General features: G+C 39.6%; 1 protein-coding gene across 4 annotated transcripts in view; it reads left to right on the top strand.

Moving 5' to 3' along the window:
* HTR7 (5-hydroxytryptamine receptor 7) overlaps positions 1-19,138 on the top strand; it is a 117,107-nt gene that overhangs the window by 57,634 nt on the left and 40,335 nt on the right. For 3 of the 4 annotated variants that reach the window (XM_053206987.1, XM_053206988.1, XM_027062605.2), the window contains exon 2: positions 18,324-19,082. In XM_053206987.1, the coding sequence (XP_053062962.1) occupies positions 18,324-19,082 (759 nt within the window). Of the gene's footprint in view, positions 1-18,323; positions 19,088-19,138 lie in introns of all 4 variants that reach the window. The other variant, XM_027062606.2, reaches the window with a different exon arrangement.

Here is a 19,138-nt window from a genome sequence, read left to right as displayed (position 1 = left end):
GGGCTAAGGGGAAGAAGGGTATCTGGATTAAAGTTGTGGTGGTTTTTTAATGGTTAAGTGTGCTAAAAGGGGAAGGAAGAAGAGGAGAAAAATCTTGTGTTTCTAAGAGGAAGACATATAAGTGGTTAGACTGTGTTGGCTTATGTCAGCGGCTAGTGCTGAATACCATTTCAACCTAGTAGAATAATATCATTTTAAGGAAAAAATACTGAAAGGCTATGAGAATAAAGGGTTAATATTAAAGAAGAGAATAAGTAACCAACCAAAATACCTGATGCCTGTATGCTTTTTTTTTTAAGGTGGATAAGTAGATATTAAGATTATTAAGCAGATCAGAACAAAAATTATGCTGTTACAATGTGCAGTTTTGTTTTTAGAACTTTGTTGTAATTCTGTCTAAATTTAGGAGTTTTTGAATTATTTTATGGTAATTTTGTAAGCAGTTTTCAATTATCTTCCTAAATATTGTTTTTATACAAGCAGTGATTTATCATTCTTACCAAAAGGTTCTTTTTAAAAAAAAAATCTTTGTTTTAGGCTTTAGTTTACTTTGAAAGCTGTTGATCTTTTTAAATGCGATATTCTTTCTCTTTCATTTCTTTTCTCTTTTCATCCCTTTCTCATTTAATAGTCTACAAAGGGTCTTTTCAATTTTATTCATTTTGTTCAACAAACTCACTCTTGGTGTTTGTTATTTTGCCAACAATTTCGGTTGTTACTGTTTTATTTTTCCTTTAGTTTTTAGAATCTAATTTTTAAAATTATGTTTCTAGGTTGGAATATATTATATAATTGATTTTCTAGTTCTAAAAATTCTTTTGTTCATTCATTCTCATCATCATTTTAAAGTATATATTTTGTATAGGTACTTATAAGGTCCAAAGCTTATTATGCTAAAACTTAAACCAGAAAATACATTTTGATAAGTATGTGCCGGTTTATATTCTATTTCAGTGGAAATATGTGAACATTTGTGATAGGCCTAGAGCAGATAAGCAATCTAGTTCAGAAAGAAAACATTGAAATTATGCATATATAATATGCATTTCAAGATTAAAATACATTTGCTAGTTGATTGCTTTGGAGGAAGATAAATGGAAATGGGCAAATTAATTATCAATGGTAATAAATCGGAAAGAGAACACAGAGTAAATTTAATATATAGCTTTCCATACAATTCATTTAAGAAAGGAAAATGGTGTTATCAAAGTATTAAATACAGAAATAAACATCTTCCCCAGAGTTCTAGGTGCCATATTTTTATGTGCTTTTTAAAAACTCGAACATTGTTGAGTTTAGACTGTCGAGTATGATATTCATGAAGTAGGAGGAAAATAATGCTTACATTCAAATAGTGCAGCAACTTGAGCTACATTGAAGAAATCTGTCTTCTTGTCTTTTCTGCAAGGATGGCTCAGGGACACACACCCTGAGCCATTGCAGGATTTTTGCAAACTAGGCTCCAGACTCCAGTTAATGGGAGTATTCTTGGCTTATAGAAAGAAACATCAGCTCTTTGCTCTGTCAGTGGGATCGTCAGTAGCTGAATACCAGACTTGGCCAACAAACGTCCTCCCTTTTCTTCAAAGGCTGACCGAAGGACAGGTGGCCACTAAGTTTGAGAGTTGACATCACAAGGAAGACACTGGTGTTGTTTTGTGTTTTTTCTGCCTGGGTGTTTGCATCTCAAGTGTGGATTTCTTTTTGGCTCTGATTGGTGGACAGGCGAGTATGAATGTTGTGGATACCATTAGAATTTATTTATACCATTATTTATTTATAACTGGATAAATAAATGATGGCAAAGTCCCACAATAGAATGCTATTCAGCTCTAAAAAAAGCACAAGGGAGCTCTTGATGCACCAGTGTAAAAGTATCTCGGGGATATATTTTTAAGTGAAAAAAAGCAATGAACAAAACAGTATATCCAGTATGCTGTTCTATATATAAGAAAGTTGAAGAGAAGAAACATATTCTTATTTGCTGGCATTTGTACAAAGAAAAGGTAGAAGTGTACGAAAGATTCTAATAAAAATGATACATACAGGGTGTAGGGGGTGAGGAGGATGGGGCAAGATGTGAAGCAAGGGACTTCTCAGTATACACTCTTATTTTAATTTTTTAAGTATGTGAAGATGTTACATATTCAACATTAAAATTAAAATAAGAAAAGATCATGTTGGATGTAGGACGAGATTGGATTAGGAAGGAGAAGAATAGGTATGAGAGGCCAATTTAGAGGCCATTGCAGTAATCCATGGCAAGATAATGATTCCAGAATGGTGGCAGTGGAGACAGAAGTAGGTAGGTTTTAGAGATACTGAGGAGGTGAAATAGGCGGGACTGGGCCAATATGCAGGGGAAATGATGTATGAGAAGGAGTCCAGGATGACTCCCAGGGTTCCTGAACCATAACCTTAGGTGGATTCACTAAGTTGGGAAAATAGAAGGAGGCTCAGGTTGTGGAAGTGATGACTAGACACGTTGAGATGGTGCTAGACCCATGAGGGTGTTTAAAAAAGTCTGTTGAAGTCGTGCATAAGATGGTTTAGAAATAATCAAAGTAGAGATGTGAAGGAGGCAGCTGGATTTGTGAGTCTGGAGCTCCATGGGGAAGTCTGGGCTGGGATCAGCAGCCAATAGAGGGTTTTAAAGCACTGGCAATGGATGAGCACAACTAGGGAATACAGAGTTGGAAGGAAAGTGGGGTTGGGACCCAGCCTGGAGGAATTCTAAAACCTAAGGGCCCCAGGGTAGAGGACAAGGCAGCCAAGAAGACTGGGCAAGAGTGGGCCAGAGAGCTGGGAGAGTGGGTCAGTACTGAACCAAGGGAAGTTCCAAGAAGCAGCCAGTGAATACATACATGCTAAGGGCTACATAGCTGTCAAGTATGACGCGGATGGAGCAATGTCCCCTGGGTCTGAAGAGGTCATCGATAATCCCCTCGATTTCTGTCTCAGAGACCTCTTGTGCTGGGAGGTGGGTCGCTGTAGGCTGAGAATGGCTTATTTCAGATAATGGCCCCACCCTCTTCCCGGTCTGACTGGCTTGAAAACTGATGAGCTTCTTCAACTCCTCCTTTCCCTTAGTCCGGTTATCTGCCCAGTCCTTGCTAAATCATTTTCTAAGTGCTATCTACTCTGTTTCAATAGTATCTTATGCTTCTGTCTTCTTTTCTGTATTCATACTGTCACTTGCCCACTTCAAGTCCAGTTAGCCCTCATACCAACAAGTCCCACAGACCCCTGTCCTGCCCTGCCAAGCTCTCGTATGTGGGGCATAACCACCCTCTGCTCTTCCTTTCCCAGATGCTTTGTATTATAGTCCTCTTCCTCTCCTTTGGGATCAACTCCTGTTGCCGGCTTATTTGCCAGTTCCTTTCTTTAAAATGGGGTTCTGAGGGAAGGAAGTCAGCTCTATTTTTTGAGCGTCTGTTAGATAGTGGGTGGTGTGAAAACTTCACACGCACCTTCTCATTAACCGTCAAAGTGACTCCATTCTTTCCCCCTTTGTCACATGTGAGGCAGCAGAAGCTTGGGATGGCTGAGTATCCTTTTCAGAGTACTCTAGCTAGTAAAAAGGACAGAGCCAGAATTCAAACCAGATCTGCCTGATGCAGGGTTTAAACTGTTTTCATTTTAGGGGCACCCGAGTGGCTCAGTTGGTTGAGCCTCCGACTCTTGATTTTGGCTCGGGTCGTGATCTCACGGTTCATGGGTTCAAGCCTCACATCAGGCTCTGTGCTGACAGCGTGAAGCCTGCTTGGGATTCTCTCTGTGCCTACCTGACTTGTGCGTGCACGCATCCTTCTCTCTTAAAAATAAACGTCTAAAAAACAGAAATAAGTGAACTGTTTTCCTTTTATCCAGACGTTGAATGTCATCTAGCCGCTATGTGGGGACGGTGCTTCTCCACGCAGCCTGACGTAGAGAAACCGGTGACCGCGGTGCCACACAAGTGAAGAGCCGGGAGCCTTTCAAGGAAGGCTGGGCAGTCTGCCACCGCATTTCAGGGATCACAGTGCACACCTGGACCGCAGCTTGCCCCCAGCCCATCCTCCACTCTCTGTTCCCCTCCCCGGCTTCGTTTTTCCCCATTGCACTTACACCATTTCTGACCTATTGTATATTCTTACTACTTATTCATGATCTCTCTGCCCCACCCCAGGTTGTAAGCTTCATAGATTTTTTTAAATTCCACTTATTTATTTATTTGTTTGTTTGTTTGTTTATATTGACGTATAGTTGGCACACCAAGTCCCATTATTTTCAGGCACACAGCATAGCGATTGGACAATTTGGAACATGAGGCGACGCTCACCACCATGAGTGTGCTCACCACGTGTCCCTGCACAGCGATCTTGCAATATTATTGCCTTTCTTCCTCGTGCTGTGCTTTTCACCCCCATGGCTTACTTATTTTGGATCTGAAAAGTTACAGAATGTGTACCTCTTTATCCCCTTTACCTATTTCGCCTATCCCTCCAGCGTGCGCCGCCCCCCCCCCCGCCCCCCACCTCTGGCAACCACCAGTTTGTTCTATTTATCCTTGGGTTTCTGTTTTTGTTTATTCACTTGTTTGGTTTTTTAGATTCAAGCTTCGTGGATTTTTGTCTCTTTTGTTCACTGCTGTATTCCCAGTCCTTAAACAGTACCTAGCGTGTCATAGGTACCCAGGATACATTCTTTGATTGAACAAATGAATCAGTTAAGCTGGAGTCCAAGTGAAGGAAGGTGTAGAATGAATTTTGGAGTTGCTTCAAAGACCAGTGAGTGTTTGTGGCTCACTTTTAGGGGCTGCAGATGCCAAGAGTGAGGTGAAGTGCTTGTCAGCAAATACAGTTTCTGAGATCACGTGCTAATTAGAATATGGCATTGGTGTTCTGTCTCAGTTATTTGTTGTTGAATGAGAAACCACCCTGTAACTTTATTTTATTGATTACTGTTCCTAATTCTGTGGTCGGGAGTTCATGTGGGTGGTTCATTGACACAAAATGGCATCATAAGGGCTTATTTACTTGGTTGGACCCAACTGCTGTCTGGGCCAGACTGGAAGATCCAAGAAAGCTTTCCTCACGTGTCTGACTCCTCCGTGCTCCTCTCCACGGTGCTCTCCTTCTTAACATGCTTAGCTTGGGCTTCCCTAGCAGCGTGGTGGGCTTCCAAAAGGGAGGTTTCCAAGCTGTGAAGGCAGAAGCCACAGATCTCGTAAGGCACAGCTTCGGAAGTCACACGTCACTTGCCCCACTCTCTGCTGGAAAAGATGAGTCACAAACCTAGCCCAGGATAAAGTAAAGGGGAAGAGTTTACCTCTCAAAGACAGAGTGGCAAAGAATATGTAGCCCCCTGTAGTCCACTACAGCTCGTTAGGAGATTAGACTGTTAAGATGCCCAGAACTGGCTTCCTCCCAAGATGTACTTGACATTTCAAGAAGTTAATGAGAACTTACAGTGCAAGGATAATTTGCACAATTTTCTGAGAAATTGAGTATGGCTAAATCAGCAGCTAATCCCAAACTTGCCAAGTTTATAGAGAGATCTGTAAAGAAGGACCAACTGGCAGGTGAATGAAATTACCGGCTGAAACCATAATTTTTTTTTTAAAAAGGCCTTTCATTATTTTAGAGAAATAATTTAATTTTGTGCAAATTATATATGCTCAGCATAAAGATTTCAAGCATTTGTAAAAAACACAAGGAAGGAACAAATCACCTAAACTCTCCCTGTGCAGATGAAGAAAAAAAAAGTGCTAACACTTTGTGAGTATCGTTTTGAGGTCTCTTTATAATTCTATTCACTTAGAAGGATTGCTGACTCTCTTGTTGACTGACTCAGCAGACAGAGAGGCAGAAAGTTGACAGAGGGAAAAATTATAAGAAGGAGATCACATTATGCCTGTTATTCTAACAAAATATTAAAACACAGTTTACTTGAATTTAAAAGAAAAATAGAATTAAAATGAAGGAAGTAAAAACCTGAAGTAAGGGCTATAATTTTAGATTAGTTCCTCAAAGATTACATGAAGATAATGGCAAAAATATGCAACCATCAAGAAGTCGGATTTATATAAACTATATGTTAAAATTTTATAGACAGTGTTAGTTGTTCCCTACTATGAAAGTTGAAGCGATCAGTCTTCTAACACTGTATCCTACACCGCTTTCCTCAGTTCCTGATTCTTGTGGCTTCTGCTATTTTTACTTTGTAAGATACACATTCTGTTTTTCTAATATAATTCCCACAGGTGTTCGTTCTACATTTAAACAGGTTCAGTGATAATCATGGTTCCTTTGTTTCTCTTCATTTTGATTCATCTTTTGGTTGATGAATTTTGTCCTATCCCCCGTCCCCCCGAAATGAATTTATGGGTACCATATTCCCCAAATTCTTTCATGTTTGGGAATGTCTACTTGTTGACTTTATAACATTAAATAATAGGTATAACGTTATTGCACACTCACATCTTTCTTTTTTTAATAATTTTTTTTAACATTTATTTTTGAGACAGAGAGAGACAGAGCATGAACAGGGGAGGAGCAGAGAGAGAGGGAGACACAGAATCTGAAGCAGGTTCCAGGCTCTGAGCTGTCAGCACAGAGCCCGACGCGGGGCTCGAACTCATGGACCGTGAGATCATGACCCGAGCCTAAGTCGGACGCTTAACCGACCAAGCCACCCAGGCGCCCCAGCACACTCACATCTTTCTAGGCATTTTTGTGTTATGTTCCATTGTGGAATGATGATGTTTGAATCTGCCTGATTGTTTTCCCTTCAGACATTTCTTAATTTCTTTTTACATTGTAGATGCCTGCATAGAACTTTCCATGTCTTTACTTATTATTTATTTTTATTTTTATTTTTATTTATTTATTAAAAAAATTTTTTTAAACGTTTACTCATTTTTGAGAGACAGAACAGAGTGCGAGTGGGGGAGGGGCAGACGGAGGGGGAGGCAGAATCCAAAGCATGTTCCAGGCTCTGAGCTGTCAGCACAGAGCCTGACGTGGGGCTCGAACTCATTGACCGCGAGATCATGACCTGAGGCGAAGTCGGATGCCCAGCTGACTGAGCCACCCAGCCGCCCCTATTTTTATTGTTTTTTAAGTTTATTTATTTATTTTGAGAGAGTGCAAATGTGAGCGGGGCAGGTGCAGAGAGAGAGAGAGAGGGAGAGAGAGACTCCCAAGCAGGCTCTGTGCCCTGTCAGCATGGATCCCGAAGTGGGGCTCCATCTCACAAACCGCGAAATCATGACCTGAGCTGAAATCGAGAGTCCACCCCTTAAGTGGGGGGCCATTTAGGCGCCCCACATCTTGCCGTGTCTTGAAGTTCAATAACTTTACCTGGCTAGGTCTTGTTGATGATAATTCTATGCCATTTTTTTCCAGCTGTGTTGTGTCTCCCTCTGATCATGACGTTAACCTCTTTCATGGAGTTAAGGAAAATATCCTATGTTGTATCCCTGTGTACTTTTTACATCTTGCACCTCTACTTACATTTTGTGGTTGTCATTTTGTTTGTTGGGTTCTTTTGTTTGGGAGCACCAGTTATCCTTCTGTTGTATTATCTTTGTGTGTCCTCCTTGTCTATCATCTTCCCTCTAATTCCATGAATAAATTTTTCTCTCTGCATTGTTTTATTTTACCTTCAGCCTTCATTTCATGCCAGTGATCTGCTTTTCAAGTGTGTTTATTCTATTCCTAGCTGCTTCTGATTTATCTATTAGACCTGAACTGGTGGTGTTTTGACCTCAACTTATTTCCTTAATGACAGTCTCTTTTTCTGTCTCATTCTGCTGTTTTCAACCTCTCATCTTTGAGTCTCTGCTTTAGTGATTACGTATATATGTGAACAACACTGGTTTGAACTGCATGGGTCCACTTACACATGGGTTTTTAAAAATTAAGACAGTACATACTGTAAATGTATTTTCTCTGTCTTATGAGATTCTCCTAACATTTTATTTTCTCTAGCTTACTTTCTAAGAGTACAGTATATAATACATATTACGTAAAAAAATATGTGCTGATCAACTCTTTATGTTATCCAGAAGCTGTCAACAGTAGGCTATTAGTAATTAAGTTTTGGGAGAGTCAAAAGTTAATATGGCTTTTCGATGGCATGGAGGGACAGCACCCCTACCCCCTGAATTGTTCGAAGGTCAGCTGTACTTGGTCAGCTGTACTGAGGTCCTTTACGATGAAAAGTGTTTGTAAGAAGACTGCTTCTAATATAAGGGTATGCTCTCTTTTTCACTTGGCTTTTCAACTGTTTTGTGTGTTCTCTTGCTTTCTTCTTTCACTGCTGTTATTGTAGTATGTTTGTAGAGATGCTGTAACATTTTTTTCCCATTTGGCTCATTCTTAATGTGAGTTATTTAAATCTTAATGTTTGTTCTGACATCATGTAGTTGAATTCACCTTGATGTTCTGCCTCATTCGATAGCAGTTATTTTCCTCGCTTTAAGCTTTAAGCTAGTCATCGTATCTACTTTTCTGTAGCCTGAGGGTGTAGGGTTGGGGGAGGGGGAGGGACTGCGCTTCACTGTAGCTGAGTGAAAAGGCCTCAGTGGAAGACTGTTCTTTATTCTGAATCCTCATTAAAGGTCCCAATCAGAGCACATTCCACTATGCATGCTAAGGATTTACCCACCTTATGGACCTTGGCGTATTTCCCATTTCAACCTCAGTGCCTTGAAAGATAACAAATTTTGGTGCCCCTTCTCACCTTTGCTAAAATGATATGTCAGGGCTCCCCTTGTTGATGATTTTTCATGGCTTTACCTTACAATGGCTCCTCGTCACCTCAATTTACTTCAAATAAATCCTGGTCAGAAATTTAAGGATTTTATTCACTTACCCTTTTTCTTCAATACTGCTTCTGTGGGCTGGTGTGCACTTAGAAGCCACTAAGTACTATCATAAAACAAAATACATATTTTTTCCCTGCTTGTACTCTTTTGAAGTTTTAACTAAAGTTTTTTGCCATTCCTTTGTTTTATTATTGTTGGTAACATTTTGGCTCACTCTTTACCTTTCCATTTCTCTCTTTTTCTGAGGAATAAGACTCTTCAGTGGGAAAATTCAGACTTTAGTGTAAGTTCAGACACAACTGAAGTGATTAAACACCAAGCATAATTCAGGGGTCACTATTAATCTCTTGCATTATTTATTTTCATGACTTTATGTAATTATAAAAAAAAACTGTTAGGTAGTTTTTGATAGACAAAGAGTGTTACATATTAGGTAGCTAAAAATTGAGTTGATGGTAAGAGAAAAACTTATGTTTGGGGAGTTTTTTTGTTTTTGTTTTTTGTTTTTTTTTTGCATTGAATGATGGAAAATTCAGCCGAAAACAATTGCCTTACAATAGAGTACGGACAAGATTAGTCTCAGTGGAAGGTTTGTGTCAGCTTGAGTAAGGAGTAAATAGATCTCTGTTGAGCTCACTGGGTGGAAATTTTTCTGTATCCTTAGCTTCTGTTATCACTGAGTATCGGTGGGGGGCAGAATTGTAAGATAGCCCCGAGATTCTCTTTTCCTTGTGTGTATGCCCTGTATAATTCCTTCCCCTTCAATATCAGCGGGTCTGACCTAATCAGGTGAGCCCTTTGCAAAGAGGATTTAAAGATCAGAGAGACTGAGACATGTAGCAGGTGCTCTCCTGCTGGCCTTGAAGATTCAACCTTTATGCGTTCTGCAGCATCCAGGAAGTGAATTCTGCCAACCATGAACGCTTGCAAGAGTTCTCTTCACATGACACCTCAGCCCCAGCCGACACCTTGAGTTCAGCCTCATGAGACCCTGAGTAGAGAACCCAGTGGAGCTGTGTCCAGTCTTTTGACCTACACGATTATGAGAACACCTGCTGATTTGGTGTTATTTTAAGCCACTCACTTGTGGTAATTAATTATGTAACGACAGCAAACCAATACAATAGATGAATTTTTAAAAAGTACTTTTAGCTTTAAGTGATTTGCTTTATTTTAATTAAGCCTAATTTTCTCCCTACAGGGAACTATCATTTCTTATAATTTACTTTTTCAAAGAGAAAGCTTTTGTTATTCCGTTTCCAAATTTTATTGGTGTTTTCGGTATTTTTTCCTCCCCCCCCCCACCCCCTCCGCCCAGTTTTCTTCCTCAATACTGAGGCCACAATGGGGAATCTAGAATCTAGAATGTTTACTGGTCCTGACTGTAATTACAGCCTGGAAACACTGATGAAAATGGTTTAAAAGTGTAGTGGAACTCCATTATGACAGCAGTTTAGAAAACAGGTCAACATGTAGGTTAATGGCAAATGGTAAGTTTGATGTGATCTTAAAATTTTACTTTTAATTTTTAATGTTAACCTTATTTATTTATATTCCCAACACTGCAGAATCATGATCCACAGCTCACTTAATTTCTACAGAGTGGATGTATTTATGTAACACACCCAGATAAAGAAGTAGAACATTTCCAGAACTCTAAATTTTCCTTAGGCTCCCTTTTACTCATTAACATCCCCCATCCCCTCAAGATAACCACTATTCTCGTGTCTAGTACTATAGGTTAGTTTTGCCTTTTTTTTGAAATGTGTGTTCTTTTTTTTTTTTTCTCGCTGTTTTAGCTCAATATTATGTTTGTGAGAATCATTCATGTTGGTGCATTAAGCAGTAGTTGGTTGGTTCACTCTTGTTGTTTTATAGAATTTATTGTATAAATACACCACAATTTACATACCCATTGTACTATTGTAGAATTGTACTTATTTTATTCCTGTGGAATGGGTTGGTTTCATTTGGGGCTCTTATCATTAGTGCTGCTATGAACATTCTTATGCAGGTATTTTGGTATTTTGATGAATGTTCATAGTATACTTAGAAGAATTGCTGGAGATTATATATATCACACACACATATATATATATAAGCTTTATGTATAACCTATATATACATATATATGTGTATATAGCATATATATATATTTATATTTATGTGTGATTAAAATCAGCTTTAATACATGTTAAAAAAATAGCTTCCCAAAGTTACTGCATCAATTTATATGCCCACCAGCAATGTAGGAGAATGACAGTTGCTTCCTGTCTTCACAAAAGTCTTAGCACTGCAATTTTTACCATCATTGTCATCATTTTTAATTGTCACCATTCTGATGGGTGCTGGTGGTATCTCAGTGAGTTTTAATTTCCATTTCCCCTGATGACTTGTGATATTTAACGCCTCTCTGTATGTCTATCGAAGGCCAGTAATTACTAAACTTTGGGTCATTATCTATTATTGGGTCATGAAATCAGTTGAGTGCATTAAGACCAACATCTGAAAAATCTGAAGTAGAACAGCATGGAAGAGAGTGAATTGCAAATTATAATGGTAAGTTGGTATTGTGAAATTTTTGTTTCAATTTCATATACAAACATATGCAGGTCTATGTCTGCATACCTACGTATGTATACATATGTATGCCTCAATTTCTTATTTGTATACGTAAGTCTCTGTGTACTGAGTGACTGTGGAAAATACATTTCTTATAAGAAATATTTTTTCCTATTTCTTATTGTCCGAAAGGTTTACAAAACCCTGCTATATACTGTGCATTTGAAAAAATCCACAAGTTCATTAAGACATAAAAACCATGCTTATCTCACTTGCATGTAGCACACAACTGGGAGACAGAAGTAACAGCTGGGATAATGGAGATGTGATTCATGATGTCTTGCTGGGCCAAACTGAAAGCAAACCATTAAGGTGAAATATGTAAAGCGAAAGTAAAGTCCTTCATACAAGAGTGAAGTCTGTAATTGAACAAGGGTAGGCTACTCTGAGAGCAGTAGGGGGGATAAAGAACAGAACAGCCCTAAATACAAAAAAGCCTTGGGCCTCCAGACCTTCTTGAAAGAGAATCTGTGTTGGGCACCTGAGTGGCTCAGTCGGTTAAGTGTTTGACTTCCGCTCAGGTCATGATCTCCCCCTTCAGAGTCTGAGCCCCAGGTCAGGCTCTGTGCTGACAGCTCAGAGCCTGGAGCCTGTTTCAGATTCTGTGTTTTCCTCTATCTCCCTGCCCCTCCTCCCCCCCTGAAAAATAAATAAACTTTAAAAAAATTAAAAACAAAGAGTTTATGGATGGCGATCTGGGAATCTGTATGTTTCAAAAACTTCTCAGTGATTCTGATATTCTGACAACTTTGGGAACCACTGAGACAGGCTATGGATTTCACCTGTAAGGAGGAGAGTTCTCATAGAAATAGAAATGGTGTCCTCAATGTGCAAAACTTTTTTAAGCCTAACATTCCCTGACGTGTAATTCTATCCTGTTTCTTTTACCCCCTAAATTATTATTCTATAGCAGCAAAACTCAGGAGAAGCCCTTTAATTGAAGAACCATTATCTATAATTTCTATACAGTTAGAATGGAAGACAGGCAGCAGAGTTAGTTTGCTTTCTAATCCCCCTCCCTAGATTATAACTCCCTAACCCTCTTTTTCTACAAACCCCTTCTTTAGTAGAGCCCCTATTGTGAGTTGCATGCATTTCTCAATTATATAATACTTTGGCGACTTTGTCTCTGAGATTTACTGTATTTTCACATTTGTATGCATTTTAAAGTTAAATTCTGAAGGCTTTATAAGCACCCTGCTTTCTAATTAACAGTGAGCATAAATGTTCATAAAAGGTAGTATGACAAATATTAACTATGCATATTAGGGAATATTCAGAATCAATCTAGATTGCCTCATTCACCGCCCCCCCCCCCCCATCTGAAAAGTAAGACTTATACTATACAAGATTTGGGAGAATGAATGTATAATTTGGACAAACACTTCCTTGAATGCCAGTATTACTTTATATACTAATTATGGGATTTTGAATGCTGGTGAGTTCTGTTTCCTTTGTGTGAATTTATGAATGTAATAAAACACTTGTGGAAAGTTAATCAAATAACACAATCTAAGATTTAATTATCAGCTTTTTAAAGATTTTATGAACCAGGTCATCTGTATTGTCAAAAACACTTAGGTGACTTAGGAATCACAGAATCCTCCTTAATCTTTTATTGTATTCTCAGAATCAAAATGGTTTTTCTTTCTTTCTTTCTTTCTTTTTCTTTCTTTCTTTCTTTCTTTCTTTCTTTCTTTCTTTCTTTCTTTCTTTCTTTCCTTTCTTTCCTTCTTTTCTTTCTTTCTTTCTTTCTTTCTTTCTTTCTTTCTTTCCTTTCTTTCCTTTCTTTCTTTCCTTCTTTTCTTTCTTTCTTTCCTTCCTTCCTTCCTTTCTTTCTTTCTTTCCTTCCTTCCTTCCTTCCTTCCTTCCTTCCTTCCTTCCTTCCTTCCTTTCTTTTACATACGGTTAACAAACATTTAGCATAGAAAAGTACAAAGAGGGGCGCCTGGGTGGCTCAGCTGCTCTTGATTTCTGCTCAGGTCATGATCTCACAGTGGTGAGATCGAGCCCTGCTTTGGTCTCTGTGCTGGGTGTGCAGCCTGCTTGAGATTCTCTTCCTCTCTCTCTCTCCCCCTCCCTGCCCCTCTCCTGCTCACATGTGCACACGCTCTCTCTCTCTTTCCAAAAAAAGAAAAAGAAAAAAAAAAGGAAAAAAAAATTTAAAACTACTCAAATTTCTATAACTCAGATAAAAGTGCCATTTATAGTTGGTAGATTTTCTTCTAGACATCTCAGTATACACACACATACTGACCCACACTCACTCATACGCACGCCTAGTTTTACATAAAAAAATTAATACTTGTTACTTGTCTTTTAGGGCTAGACATTGTTTTCTATCCACTTTTGTGTGCTTTCATGTCAGTCAATAGTACCTGATAATTTTTAGTGGTTACATTATATATCCATATCTATCCATATCTATCCATGTATCTATATATACATGCATATACTCCCTAATTTAACCTCCTATTGATAGACATTTATACTGCAGCTTCTCCCTCTCTGTTATGTGTTTAGTTCACATTCTTGCACACTTATCACTTTGCACTTGTACAGTTATATTCTTAAATTCCTGGAAGCCTGATTGCTGAGCCGAGAGGTAAATGCCGATGTATATCAATTCCCAGACAGCCCTCCAGAGTGGTTATCTCAGTAGCAACTCCTCCTAGCAAAATGATAGAATGCGTGTTTTTTTTTTACACTTTCTCAATATTGGATTTTGTCTTTCTTAAAAATTGACAAATGGCCCAAAATTCTGTCATCGTTTCAAAATGTGCATCTCTTTGATTCTGAATGAAATTGTACATATTTCCAGGTGCTTGTTGGATATCCCTATTTCTTCTTTGTTTAACCCCTTCAGTATTTTTATTGGGATAGTTTTGCCTGTTTCTGATTGACCTGTAAGAGATCTGTGAATATTGGGTTTTTCTTATTTGGACTCCAAGTTTGTCGTTTGACTTTTAACTCCGCACACAGTGATTTTTAATTTAAACTAAATGTCACTTATTTGTTTTTATTCTGTATATAAAATTTTTGTCCAAAATTTATTACTGTGTCACTTCGTAGTTTTAAGCTTTGGTATCATAGTTAGGAATGATGATTTTCCTTCCAGGATTGCAGAAATACCCATATTTCCTCATAGTAGCCTTAGAGTTTAATTTTTTTACATGATAATCTTTGATCCATCTGGGATTTATTTTTGAGTAAGGAGAAAGATAAGCCAGTTTTATTTTTACTTACCCCCATTGCTAGTCAGTTGTCAGACTTCAAGAACACATACCCAATTTACTGCTGATTTAAAGTGACTCATTTTCTTACATTATTCCCTTATATATTTGAATCTATTTCTCGGCTCTGTTCTATTCAGTTGACCTATTTCTGAATAACTATTACTGTGTTTTGTTTCTGTGGCTTTACACTATTTTCTTTCTTATTTTATTTATTTTTGAGAGAGAGCATGAACGGTGGAGGGGCAGAGTGAGAGAAGGACAGAGGATGCAAAGTGGGCTCTGTGCTGACAGCAGTGAGCCCATTGTAGGGCTCTAACCCACAAACCCTGAGATCATGACCTGAGCCAAAGGCAGACTGAGCCACCCAGGTGCCCCGGCTTTATACTTTTTTTTTTTTTTTATGGAATAAGTATCCCTTCAGTTTTCTTCTTTTTCAAATTTTGTTTTTTCCATGTTTACTTGATGAACTTAAAAATCATTTGGTCAAATTAAGAAAAGCCCTGCTGGAAATTTCAAGTAGAGTTGTCCAATATTAATGTATAATCGTATTTGTGTGTGTGTGTGTGTGTGTGTGCGTGCGTATACTCTTTATATACATATTTTTGTAAAATTATATATAGTTGTAGAATTGAGGGAATATTGGCACTTTTATAATACTGAGTTTTAGTTTTAGTTAGGTCTTTCAGTAGCATTTTATGTGTTCTTCATATAGGCTCTGGCATTTAAAACATTTAACTAGATATTTTAGTTGACTGTTGTCTTGAATAGAGTTATTTCCTCTCATAATATTTCTAATTTTTAATTGATTAAAAAAAAACTATTGACTTTTGTTTATTTATTTTATTTCCAGACACTTTAATGAGCACTCATACATATTTTTAAATCATCTTTTGGTGGATTTTAGCCTTCAAAAGTCTCACCAGGTGGTACCCAGGAGACTCAAAAAGTAAATATAATTGCCTTAGTGTAGGACATGACTTGAGAATGGACTCTAAAATAGGAATTTATGCAATATAATTTGTACCTCCAGGAAGGACCAAATGTGGGCTGACCCCCGTCATGGAAATGCAGTATAAGTCAAACTAAGTATATTAGAATGAATAAGCATGCTGTGCTTGTGAGATTATTTAATATTGTGAGATGTCCTTGGTACTCAGTCTCTCAGGTATAATCTTTGTGAATTCCATATTATTTGTGTGAGCAGAAGAAAGGTTGGATTTAATTAAGCCTGAAGATAGAATTCCCTGTTTAAGTAAGGACTATGGGAAGAATGGAAGGAAAAACTGAACCAACTTCTTCAAGAATAGGAGTCTACGAGGCTGTGAATTCCAGGCTTGCTAATATTTTATATGACCCCACAAAAAAAAAATAGAACTTTTCTTGTTGAGAGTGATCCTCCTTCTGGTAGACACCTACCTGCCCTAACTACCCACATCCCAACCCCCTCCCCTCCCCTCCCCCCCATAAGTAGGTGTAAGATGGTCTGACAGTGCCATCTGGTGGCTACCTGGGGAACTGTAGGAACTGGTCTCCTGTTGCACCTCCTGCCTGGGTTGGCTAGATCCAGGCTTGGAAACAAGCAGCTTCTGCCTGTGGCTACAGGCAAAGAGAGAAGATAATCAAATCAAAATCCAAGTCCTGGCAAAGGCTTGCCGGGGGTGTGGGGAAACAAGGAAGAAGCCAAAAGGTTACATCCACAGGAGTTGTTAGAGAGCACATATGAGATATGAAAACAGAGGTTTGCAAAGCAGTTGCAGCAGGAAAACCCTGAACCAGAGAAATTGGTTCCAACACCTTTCTTCAGGGGTTTCCTCATCTACCTTTTTTTATTTTTATTTTTTATCGTCTTAAAGTTTTTCTCCACAGCTTAAAACTCAGATAATTTCAGATAATTCCAAAATGGCAAAGTCTACTCCACATTTCCCTTCCTTGTTCTCTCTTTCCCCTCTTCCTCCCTTGCTGCCTACTTCCTGCCTCATTTTCTCTTTCCCTCCTTTGCAGCTCTAATTCTTGCATTCTCAGGAAAACCTCCATCTTTCTCGTCCTTCATTCTGTTTGAGAGCCAAAACTTAGTCCTAACATTGCCTGATAAGCCTAGGGATACTGCTTGTGGGTTAGCTTTATCGGGGAAAGGGACCTAGAGGTTGTGAAATGAAGAAGCCGTGCAGTAACACCCGAATCCTTGGAAAGAATCAGGAGGTCCCTTCAATATTACCACAAGGCTCAGTCCTCCTGTTCAACCCAACATGATTTCCCCAAGTGCATTCAAGATTTTTGTCTCTTTTATTCACTGCCGTATCCCCAACTTTGAAGACAGCACCTGGCATATGGAAAGAGCTCGATTGATATTTGTGGAAGGAGTGAATAAATACTCTCGACGAATAAGCAAATATGGCCGATTCCTCTTTACTGATGTTTCCATTTTAACTTGTTATAAGTGCTGCAGTGATGCTAATTTTCATTGGGAAAGCATGATTTCGACTTTCGTGGGGTAATTTAAGCAAAACACGTGAGGCTATGTCTAGCACAAAACAATTATTTTTAAAATTTCAACCTACCAACTGAGAGACTTTCAGAAAATAACCTGTTGGTAAGTTGGGGGACTCTGTACCCTTCCTTTTCATGTGTGAAGAGTGCATCTTTAATATACATCCATGAAATAAAAAACCAGCAAAATGATCAGCTTTTACCTGTCTTGGCTTCTTACGGGCTCTTTGCATCCTCCTCCAAATAGAAGCTAAGGCCATTAAATACAGAGAAGAAAACAAATTTGGAAAGCTGAAAACCATTAAACATTTGGTAAAACATCTTGCTGTGTATGTTTTCTGTTTGCTGAGTCTCTTTTGCATTGGAAATCCTTGATAACGGAGACGGAGAAATATTTATTCTCTATCTAGAACTAAGCACAGAAAAAACGTTGGCTTTACCTCATATTTTTCAGAATTGTGCCCCTTTTTTGTGATCCTTCTCAGGAGAGGAGAGACGAGGTAGGCTGTTTTTATTTTATAGATTGTTCTTCTGAAATTACTCTTGTGTGAGAATTTTCTGGGCATAAAAAATGATCAGTTGCTGCTTTGCATTCCAAAACCCTAGGATTTCCTTAATATCTCACAAATCTCTGTGATCCTTAGGAAATGCTTTTGCTACAGTGCAAAGGGGAACTTAAAATGAATTAAAAGCCTGTCTGAATTAAGACAACCCAGGAGATCAGTGGGTGTATACTATCAGAGTGTGGTAGACCTTGGTTAATTTGTGAGGATGTGTCACAACATCCCACGTCAGACTTGACATTTTGTTCCCAGCTGATTTTGGTGGCGGTGGGGCGGGGGGAGGGCGGATGTTTAATCTTTAGTTCATTGACTGTGTGGAGTAGGAGAGGCTGCAAAGGATAAGGAGAGCATGGCCTGGCATCATAGAGGGCTCTCACGCTGACCCCTGGCAGTACCTCGGGCTAATTGTGACCTGGAAAGAAGTAGGTAGCATCTCGGAGCCTTAGTTTGCCTCTCTGTAAAATGGGCATAATGGTGCCTGCCTCGAAGGGCTGTCCCGAGGAACGGACTGCCGCGTGTAAAGCCTAACACCTGGCTGGTCGTGCTTCTCGCTGCTCAGGTGGGATCCCAGGGTCACATGTCCGCTTTCCATTTCTCACCTAGGTACCTTGGGATCACGAGGCCACTCACGTACCCGGTGAGGCAGAATGGGAAGTGCATGGCCAAAATGATTCTCTCCGTCTGGCTTCTTTCTGCCTCCATCACGTTACCGCCGCTCTTCGGATGGGCTAAGAACGTCAACGATGACAAGGTGTGCTTGATCAGCCAGGACTTCGGCTACACCATCTACTCCACGGCAGTGGCATTTTATATCCCCATGTCGGTCATGCTGTTCATGTACTACCGGATTTACAAGGCCGCCCGCAAGAGCGCCGCCAAGCACAAGTTCCCTGGCTTCCCTCGCCCCGAGGAGCCCGACAGCATCATCTCCCTGAACGGCATGGTGAAGCTCCAGAAGGAGGTGGAGGAGTGTGCCAACCTTTCGAGACTCCTCAAACACGAGAGGAAAAACATCTCCATCTTTAAGAGGGAGCAGAAAGCAGCCACCACCTTGGGGATCATCGTCGGGGCGTTCACCGTGTGCTGGCTGCCGTTTTTCCTCCTCTCGACGGCCAGACCCTTCATCTGCGGCACCGCCTGCAGCTGCATCCCGCTGTGGGTGGAGAGGACATTTCTGTGGCTGGGCTATGCAAACTCCCTCATTAACCCTTTTATATATGCCTTCTTCAACCGGGACCTGAGGACCACCTACCGCAGCCTGCTCCAGTGCCAGTACCGGAATATCAACCGCAAGCTCTCGGCCGCAGGCATGCATGAGGCCCTGAAGCTCGCCGAGAGGCCGGAGAGACCCGAGTTTGTGCTGTAAGGTCGTTTATCACTGTTTTCCTTTTCTCCCTCCCCCCCTCCCCCCACCCCTT

This window comes from Acinonyx jubatus, chromosome D2, assembly GCF_027475565.1.
Source record: "Acinonyx jubatus isolate Ajub_Pintada_27869175 chromosome D2, VMU_Ajub_asm_v1.0, whole genome shotgun sequence".
In the NCBI taxonomy this organism is placed as follows: Eukaryota; Metazoa; Chordata; class Mammalia; order Carnivora; family Felidae; genus Acinonyx; species Acinonyx jubatus.
The sequence above is the reverse complement of the archived record's forward strand: the minus strand, read 5'-3'. Positions and strand labels throughout refer to the sequence as shown.